General features: G+C 32.7%; 1 protein-coding gene across 1 annotated transcript; it reads right to left on the minus strand.

The window, feature by feature from the left end:
* Positions 1–481: 481 nt before the first annotated feature.
* On the minus strand, positions 482–3,416 carry LOC132050374 (receptor-like protein kinase HERK 1). Its single transcript, XM_059441609.1, has one exon. The coding sequence runs from the start codon at positions 3,141–3,143 to the stop codon at positions 621–623; it is 2,523 nt and encodes an 840-aa protein (XP_059297592.1). The 5' UTR covers positions 3,144–3,416; the 3' UTR covers positions 482–620.
* Positions 3,417–10,805: the final 7,389 nt, after the last annotated feature.

Below are 10,805 nucleotides of genomic sequence, written 5' to 3' on the forward strand. Positions count from 1 at the left end.
CAGAGTTATAGATCAAAAGATAGGTGCAAAGTATCCAGAGGTAGAAGACATGCCATGAGACTAGGAAAATGATTTTTCCGTAAAATTCACCAATTCATAGAACAAACAATGACAAATAAAAATTAAAAAAAAAGTGGAATTAAGAGATCCTCTTTAAATTCCTCTCCTTTTTTTTTTCATAGGGCGAGTACACCATCTTTGAATTTGCTTGTAATTTGTCTAGACTTCTATGCATGAACAGGGGCATGTACCCTATGAAGACATTGTATGTATGAACAAATGAGAACAAGAGAAAGGAAAACAAAATTAGAGAAGCATTTTCTTATGGTTAAACTAAAATCGAACCCCTAATTGATTTACCGACAACCAATAACAAATATCTTATTGGTTTGGTTAGTTTAGCATGTAGGAGATATATTCAGAACCATGTTGTACATGCAAAATTATAGATCAAAAGATGGGTAAAAAGTATCCAGAGGTATGCCATGAGACTTGGAAGTGATTTCTCTATAAAATTCACCAATTCATAGAACAAACTATGACAAAAAAATACAATCTTCACATGATTAATGAACAAAAAATGTAAAAATAGAGAGGAGCTAGGCACAATATATACCAGTTTATCTTCCCTCGGACTTAACCAATTGAGAGAAAACTTTACTCATGGAAACTCCAGATAAATCATCAAGATTCGACGGTCCAAATTGCCCGGTTGAAGCAGTGGCATTGACATGACTGAAATCGTTCAGTTGAGGAGAGAGCACTCCAATGAGATTGCTACTGTTTTCATCAGGATCGACTTGAACAACCGCCTCTTGAAGTTGAAGTGCATATTCGAGGTTCCATAGCACATCGCCCATCGAAGGCCTGTCCACACCAAAATCAGCCAAGCACTTCTCTGCTGTCTCCCCGAACTTCCTGAGGGAATCCGGTCTTATTTGTCCAGCAAGTTTCGGATCTATGATTTGCTCGAGCTGTCCCTTCTTCTGCCACTTCATCGCCCATTCAGCTAGATTTACCATCTCCCTCGGAAGAGTCGGATCGATGACAGGCCTAGCACAAAGAACTTCAAATAAAACAACACCGAAAGAGTAAACATCGCTTTTTTCAGTCAATTGCTGCCTCCTGAAATACTCGGGATCTAGGTACCCAAAGCTCCCTTTCACCGCTGTGCTAACGTGTGTTTGATCGAGCTCGGGCCCCGCCTTAGAAAGTCCGAAATCAGCAACTTTCGCCATAAGATTCTCATCAAGCAATATGTTTGCAGATTTGACATCACGATGTATAACCGCTTTGGCATAGCTAGTATGAAGGTAGTGTAGACCTCTGGCTGACCCAATACATATCTCGAGCCTCTGTTTCCAGCTCATACTAGGCATATCCGAATTGTACAAATGCCCCTTGAGGGTCCCGTTTTCCATGTACTCGTACACAAGAATCATCTCGTTCTTTTCATCACAGTATCCGATTAACGAAACAAGATGACGATGGCGAAACTGAGAGAGCATCTCTATTTCAGTTTGGAACTCCCTAAGACCTTGTTGGGAACTGGTACTTCCCCTTTTCACAGCTATCTTCGTACCATCGCTTAAAACACCCTTAAATACCTTTCCGAAACCACCTATTCCAATGACCAAACTCTCATCGAAATTTTTGGTTGCTTCTTGCAAGGCTACAAAAGGTATGCGATAACTCATGTTAGATGTAGCACTTATGGTCGTCCCGTTTGAATATTTGCTTCCCATAGTGTGAGACATGCCACCAGTGGTAGAGAAAGGAACCCATGATTTTGACAGGCGAAGTTGTTCCTGCTTTCTCCTTCTGCGCATGCAAAACAAAACACCAACCATCAGCAAAGCGAGTGTGACACCTATGATCACACCCACAATTACACCGATATTCTTCTTTGAGCCCGAGCTTGAGGAAGTAGGTACAGAGGGCACATCCGCAAGGCTTCCTCGAGAATTATTCAACTTCAGCAGTTCCAGTCCATTTAGAAAGGCATCTGGATAAGCACTCTTTGAAGATGGGCCAATACTAATGCTAATTTTGTTGCTATTAGCCAGTGGGGTAACAAAATCCATGTAATACGCGTTGGCCAATCCGCTAACTTTAGAACTCAGATCGAAATCAGCAGCTACATTCGACGAATCAACATAGATATTAAACAACAGCTGGTTAGCAGCTGTAGTTACTATATCGCACAAGTGTAACCGAATGAAATACTGGAAACCTAACTCCACATTGAACCCCCAAGTCACATTAAAATTAGCACTAGCATCGTTACCAGAAGCATCCACATTCATCTTAGTGGCAGTACCATAAACTGTCTGAGGTGCAATATCCACTGTTGCTCCATCTGCAGGATACTTAACAGATCCGATCTTTGACACGGACTTAGCGAAATCCGGTTGTGTCAAAAAACTTTTATCAGGTACCCAATTTCGCCATAGTGTATCGTTTTCAAACGATACAGCTGGTCCACCCATGTTTACTCTAGCAACTGTTTCTATTGCCTGAGCATACATATTACTGAATACTCCCGGTGGATCGAAGGTCGGGGCCTCCTCGGTTATAAGGGAATCAGGTACGGACACGACTTCCAAGGCATTTATATAGGCAAATGAATAGCTCAAAGGAGAGAAAATGATAACAAGATCCTTTGTTGTTACATTCACAGAAAATTCTTTAATAGAAACATTCTTAGGACTAAAACTGCCAAGGAGAACATTTTGTTGAGTTTTAACTGAGAATCTTGATGAGCTCATATCATATTCTTTGTAAACAAATGGATTAAAATAAAGGCGGATCCAATGCCTACCAGATTTGGTAATAGTGAATTTATAACTAGATTCTTTAGTAAATACTCTAGCTGTTTGATAAAGAGGTGAATCAACAGAATTTGTAATTGAGTTTTTTGAAGGTGTAATATCAGCTAATATATTTTGATCAGTTGAAAGATATTTTGCAGATGATTTATCAGACACAAATACCCTATTACCAATATTAGTATCTTTTGAAGATCCACAGTTTATTAAGTAATTATCTTCAGGTTTAAATCCAGAAACACACAAAAATCCCAACATTAATGTAAACAAAAAACTATATAATGACAACATCTTAAAACTCCAGGAATCCATCATTTTTCAAGAATTGAAAAAATTCAAGTATTTGTACTAAAACCCACAAAAGATAACTGCAGAAGAAGTGAAAAGATTGCACCTTTATGATTAAATATGCTCCAAGAATAAGATAGAGAGATTACCCAGATTTGAAATGAAGATATTTTCTTTTTGATGGAAGAAAGAAAAGCAAAGGATGTTTTTTTCTTGCATAACAGCACAAATCTAGCAAAGCACAGGTCACCGCAGATGCAGACCAGCTGGTAGAGTATTTAAGAAATAAAATAAACATTTTCTTCTTTTTTTCCCCAAGATAATAAGGAGTATTAAAGTGGAAAGAACAAGCAATTGAAGAATTAAGAAGTCAAAAAAAGTCACTCATATTTATTTCTCCCTCTGTTTTAAAATGTTTGTCTGATTTTAATTTGGCACAGAATTTAAGAAAGCAACAAAACTTTTGAATATTGTGGTTATGATTGTTAACTGAAGATATGTAGAATGTATCAAAATATCTTTTGATCTTGTGATCTTAAATATGTCATGTGAAAAATTTGAATTAAATAGTTATCAAAAAAGAAAAGAGACTTTCTTTTTTTTTAAAACGGACTAAAAATGAAAGTAAGACAAACATTTTGAAACGGAAAGTATTCAACAACAACATACCCAATGTAGTCCCAAAAATAATGTCTGAGAAGGGTAGAATGTACTCGGCCTTACCCCTACCTTGTGCACGTAGAGAGGCTGTTTTGAGTCACTTATATCTATTCCTATGTGGTAATTAACTTTAGAGTTAATGATCAAGAATACCCTTAAACGGTCACTTTTTTCGCGAGTTTCATATCTCAATTATTCAGTGTTTCTTTTATCTACCTAAATTATTACTCCATTTATTTAAAATGCAACTCGATGTTGTCTTGCTGAGTTGGCCATTTATTTTCTCCAATCAACAACAGGCGCGTGGAAGCCAACTCAGCATCGTGGTGAGTCTTGATTCAAAAAGTGTAATAGTTTAGATCGGTGTTTTCAAAGGCGTTTTCGGGCCGGGGCGTACCAAAAACGCTCCGGGACGTAAATGAAAGTCGTAGATCCATAGCGCGTACGCCGTAGAAATTGGGGCATAAATTCCGGACTCAAAAGTGTAAGCCCCGGGCGTAAAAGCATACGCCCTGGGCGTTAATTATGATTTTTTAAAATTATTTTGAGAGTATTTTTGTAATAGATTATGATTTTTGTTATTGGTGTAAAGATATTTATACTTCAGGTTTTCATGTTGTGGTGATTTTCCCTAAAATATATAAATAAAGAAAGTAACTCTCATTAAAAATAACACTGCCATAAATAGTTTTTTTAGATAATTATGTTTTAAATTGATATAATAGAGATTTCATAGCACTATGTTTATGAATCAACTTAATTTATCCATTTTTTTATCATTGTTCTTACACTTTTTACCTTTCTCCTTCTTTGAAATATATAAATAAAAATCAGTGCAAATAGTAATTGAGGGAGGGAAAGACTAATAGATGTGAAAATTAATGATTAAGTGGATGAAGATTTCATTTTAAAAATTACATAGGCTATTATAAGTTTTGTGTTGTTACCTTTCTCAAACAATAACTGTAACAATTTTTTTAATATTATTGGTAATTTCTTTGATTTTATTTCCAAAATTTTAGTTATGTTTTTTTTTAGTAATAAAATTATAAAATTGAACATACATGAGACATACGCCCCCTAAATCCATGAGACTTATACCCCGTATTTCAGAACTTACGCCTCGTCCTGTGTTACGTAAAACGCAATGCCTTGCCTTGTGCCCCGCGTTTTAAAATAATGATTTAGATAAATGGAACGATATGCAGTTAAGATATAAATCTCGCGAAAAGATATTGTAATTGACATTTGTTTTTGATCATTAAAAAAAGTTCAAGGGAACAACTCTGTAAAGAGGAGAAATCTCAGTTAGTCTTTTTCTTTTTTAAGTACTTTAAAGAGCACAACTAGTGAACTGTGAAGCAATTCACCACAACTTCCAAAGATGAAAGAATAAATAATGCATGTGCGTTTCACGCAAAATGTAGAAAAGAAAAACTTTTTATGTGTTGCACTTAGCAGGCGTTTGAAATTATGATTTGAAATCATGATTTAAAATCAGCATTTGGACATGCGTTTTATCTATGGACTGTGGTTTGAAATTTCAAATCATCCAAAATGCATGATTTGGGGTTTCAAACCATGATTTCAAAAATGTTAAATATAAAACTTGATCCATAAGTTTATATTTTGTAAAAAAAGATCCATAAGTTGACAGATATTTTTAACAATTATTCTCACCAACCATTTACCAACCTTTATTTATGTCTACCATGTGAGAGGATTATATTAAAGAGTAGTTACATTACTATTCATGTTAATTTTTTTTTTTTATTGAACTAAAGTTTGATCAATTAATGTTATATTTTTTTAGAAAGGCCTTCTAGTAGCGTATTAATTTTGTTATGAATTATGACTTGCTCATTTGGTAAAACTGTATAAGAATTGAGAATATTTTGATAGTTTTCACAACTTGTGGGGTTTTTATATCTATAAGTAAAAATACAACTTAAGAAATCTAAATTGCATGTCCAAATATGGTTTCATCTCATGGTTTCAAACCATGTCCAAACGGCTCCCTAGTGTTTGTATCAAATTAATACATATAAAAAGTATTTATTTATATAGACATTTTATTATCAAAATGATACATATGATATTCCTGTCATATACTTCCTCCGTTCACTTTTACTTATTGGCTATATTAAAAATTAATTTTCACTTTTATTTGTCCAGTTAAGTATATAACGAGAAAGAATTTTTTTTTTCTGTTTTACACTTAGCGTTAATTACTCATTCCAAATTATTTCTTAAGTACATTAAAACTATACACCAATTAATATGAGTATGATAGTAAAATATACACTTCATTTATTATATTTTAAGGGGTGTGCATAGTCTATTATGGAAAGGTAAAAAATGACCTGAGAGAGTATAAACTTTTACTACCATTTGACTATAATTAAGCAGATAATATATATTCCCACTTTATTTGTGCTTTTATGGTCGTTTGGTGCATGGCCAAAATTATCTCGGAATTATAATCCCGGGACTAATTTATCCCATATCTTAGGACTATTTTATACCATCTCCTAGATGGTATAAAATAGTCCCAGGATAAGTGGTATAAGAAGGTATATCAATTTATATCATGGGATGCATTTTATACTTTGTTTGTTAAGGTATAAATTTATCCAGGATAAATTTATACCTTGTACCAAACATGGTATAAAAAATTAGCCTTCGGGATATCATTTATACCTTCAACCAAACGACCCTTTAAAGTAAGACTATTTGTTTGGTCATTCATATAATAACTTTTTATGTAATCACTAATAGTTTGGTGATTTTACTTATCAAGGGTTAATTTAATCAATTTTTTGAGGTTATCAATTTGATTAATTACAATTTCTTTAGAATTACTTGAATTTAAAAATTAAAAAAAAAAACTAAACAAAAAGTCTATATATAACAATTTTTCTCCCGTCAAAATAGAAAATATACATTTTGAAATGTTAGTCACTATTAGTCAATCTTTCTGGTCTTTTCTTAACACGAGCAATAATAATTTATTTTTCGGTTCCTCAAAAGTAACTTTTAAGTTCAGAAATTTACGTGAGTCTAGCATTACTTTAGCAATTTATTTGAGCTTTATTATTATTTGAATAGTTTCTAAAATTTTAATAGAATCATATAGCTGATTTCCAACTAATTTGAGATTAAAGTGCAGCTAATTGATTGATTGACTCGTGATTTTTGACTTTTGAATCATATTTTCATCTTGTTTGCGGCGCTTTGTCTACTATCTAGATTTTCAGTCATACAAAATTTTATTCTTTGTTTTTAAAGGAATTAACCAATACTTTTACATTTCAATTTAAAAATGAAAATTTCTTTAGTTGGTAACTATAAAAAACTGTCATTTTCACGACAATAAATCTAACATCAGTTGAATAAAAACTAGACAAATTAGCTTCACCTAACCCAAATTTTTCCCATTTTAAGATTTGTCCAGTTGCACTAAACATCTGCTCCCTCCGTTCACTTTTACTTGTCCAATATTTCAAAAATAGATTTTTATTTTTATTTATCACTTTTAGCATATCAAGATAAGATAATTTATTTTTTCCTATTTTATTCATAATATTAATTACTCACTTCAAATTATTTTTCAAATTCGATAAAAATATGCACTAATTATATGAGTATATTGGTAAATTATGCACTTTATTTATTATTTCTTAAATAGCGTGAAAAGTTCAAAGTGAATAAGTAAAAGTGAACGGAAGGAATACATTTCTACTGTATAACCTATATTAAAATATTTTGACCTACTAATTTTTGTTCAATTTCTGTGTCACCGCCTCACAGGTTGGCTAAGAGCCTGTTTGGATGAGCTTATTTTAAGCAGCTTATAAGCTGCAAACAACTTATAAGCTAAAAGAAAAAATAAGTTGGGGTAGTCCAACTTATTTTTTTTTGGCTTATAAGTTGTTTTCAGCTTATAAGCTGCTTTAGATAAGATAAGTCAAACGGGTTTAATTATTTTTTTAAGGTTATTTTAAGCATAAAATAACTTTAAGCTGACCAGCCAAACACTCAAAAAAAGCTGAAAATAACTTATAAGCAATTTATAAGCCAATTCAAACGGGCTCTAAGTCTTTTCAGCTCCCATAATGTACTGGCCACTTGAGTGCCTACATCATGTGAAATCAATTTGGCAAATCCAATAAAAAGTTAGTCCAACCACTTTCTTTTTAATCATTGCTATTAACATGTCATTTTGGGGTTGTTCACATTATTTCATGATTTTCTATCCATTATTTCTTTACCTCATCACTACTCCCTTCTGTTTATAATAATTAAGAGGAGTTAATTTTTTTTTTTTAGATTTACTCTTATTAAGTATTAAGTGATCAGAGCTCAATATATCAAATTAATAATAATATGTAAAAATGAAAAGGTCTTTTGGCCACTCTTTGTCGGCCATAATGGCCCAAATGAGGGTAGCATAGTAAATTTATACGGGTATCTAAGATAAATTTAATAATTTATACTTAGTTAATGTCATTCCTATCCTTTTCTCTTAGAATTTATCTTAATTCAAAATTATATATGTAAAAAATATGAAGGTCTTTTCATAGGTGTGATTAAATTTGAGCCAAATTGACATGGTAGTTTAGCAGTTTAATTAAGAATAGTTTATACCTATTTTTTAAAAATTTATATTTTTTAAGAGGTGTGCTAAAATCTAATTGGCTACCTATTTTGGTGGAGTACCGTTTCCAACTCAAGACACTGACTCCAAGGCCACATTTTTTTTCTCCCTTTGAATCTTTACGTTTCCTTTCGCCATCACATGGCCACTTCTGTAGGTGTCGCATCACCAACATATGTCTGTTCATTTTTATTTATTCACTATATTAAAATTATATTTTCACTTTTAACATATGAAAAGAATTTTTTTTTTTTTTTTTTGTGTTTTATTTTTAGCATTAATTACTTATTCTCAAAACTATTTTTCAAGATCTAAGCCTAAACTTCAATTATTGTGGGTATTGTGGTACCCATATTAATTATTATTTCTTAAAGGACGCGCAAAGTTCAAACTGAACAAATAAAAGTGAAAGAAGTGAGTAGTAATTTATAATTCCCTCAAGTTGAAGCTCTAGAGGAGAAAAAGCACAATTTTTTTATTTTTATTTTTATTTTTAATATATCAATAGAAGATTGAACCCGAATATAATGAAGGAAAAGTTACTCAATTTCGAATAATACACATACTTTAAACTTATGTGTTAGATTATTGTCTAATAATATAATGTGTCGTCCACCTTATGTTAGGTTAATAATTTTACCTTTAATAACTAATAAGAGATGAATTTGACAAGGGAGGCTTATAGTGAACATATCGACAAGTGGCTGGTAGATGAGAACATATTTGTCTTCTGTGCCTCTTGGGTGGTATGGAGAGGAAACAAAAATTACTACTCATATGACCTTTTGTCCATTGTTTTAAGGTTTTGACACTTTCATCGAGAAGTTATTTAATATAGCATTAATGATATTATCATAGGAGGATTTCAAAAGATCATGGAATAAATGGATCTCCTGCTATAAAAATAAATAAATAATAATAATAACAGAAAATGGAACAACTTAGGCCATGGGAGAATATCACTCCAAAAATATCAATGTCAAACAAATGGGACAAAATATTTGATAATCTGACTATGAAGGTTGTCATTTTAAGGACAACTGTATGGTGTAGTAGCATCTCCAGCTGTGAAGCTAATGGGTTAAAACTAAATGTGCTGGCTTTTAGCTCATTTCAAATGCTCAATTTGCATTTAGTTTCCCCTGAATTTTGCGCTATTTGGGAGGATAAAGTAAGATATTCCAGTCTCAAAGTTATTGATTTTCCTCATAAAAAATGTTGTTTAATTTTCTCTTTCCCATTTGCTGAAATTCCGGCATTGACAATGCTTATAACCTACTTGGGAAAATTCTTGAGAATTGTTAATTAAACTAACTAGGCGTTTGACCATGCATTTACACTCATGGTTTCAAACCCCAAATCATCCAAAAAGACATGATTTGGGGTTTGAAACCATGGTTTTAACTTTTTTAAATATAAAATTTAACTCATAAGTTTATATTTTGTAAAAAAGATTCATAAGTTGGTAGATATTTTTAACAATTACCCCCGTCAATCATTTATCAATCTCATTAACTTCCACCAACCTTTATTTATTTCTACCAACCTTTAATTTATGTGGGAGGATTATATTAAAGAGTAGTTACATTACTATCCATGTTAAATTTTCATTTTTATTGAACTAAAGTTTGATAAAATTAATGTTGTATTTTTTAGAAAGGTCTTCTAGTAGTGTACTGATTTTGTTATGAACTATGGCTTGCTCATTCGGTAAGATTGTTGTTACACCTCGCATTTTTATACGTTGAGTTTTGCCGAGTGCTAGTTGTCTTAGTCTTGGGAAGTAGGACAAATTTTTCGAGGTCATGAGGATAGATATGTCCATCTTGGGTATATAAGAGAGTAAAACCATGTTTAGTAAGCCTCGAGAAGGTTTAAGACTTATCGGACGATCGGAGTCAAGTTTCAACGAAAATTTGGCAAAGTGTAACATTATGGCGCAATATGTGGCTCTCAGAGCGCAACATGCGAGCAGCAAAGCATGCTTTTCGGAGGCGCAATTGCGCAGCAAAGTGTGACAGTGAATTTTGGTCATGTTGCGAGGTCTCCGACACAACATGCAACTCTCAAAGCGCGCTTTGCGACCCCACAACTTCACAGCATGTTGTGTCGGCCCAAAATTTTTTGGACTACTATAAATAGACCAAATTCGACCCTAAATCATTATTTCACCATTTTTGGACCTAAAAACTTCTAAAAACTCTCTCAACAAGTCTTTTTATAATCTAAGACCAAAATCAAGGGCAAACCAAGTGATTCTAACATGAAGAATTCCATGATCATCATTAGATTGTTCTTCCTCTTGTGGTGTTGAATTTGGAGACTACTTGGAGGTGAAGGAATTTTGAACTTAGAGTGATTCTTGTGATTGA

The sequence above is a fragment of the Lycium ferocissimum genome, chromosome 3 (genome assembly GCF_029784015.1).
Source record: "Lycium ferocissimum isolate CSIRO_LF1 chromosome 3, AGI_CSIRO_Lferr_CH_V1, whole genome shotgun sequence".
Classification (NCBI taxonomy): Eukaryota; Viridiplantae; Streptophyta; class Magnoliopsida; order Solanales; family Solanaceae; genus Lycium; species Lycium ferocissimum.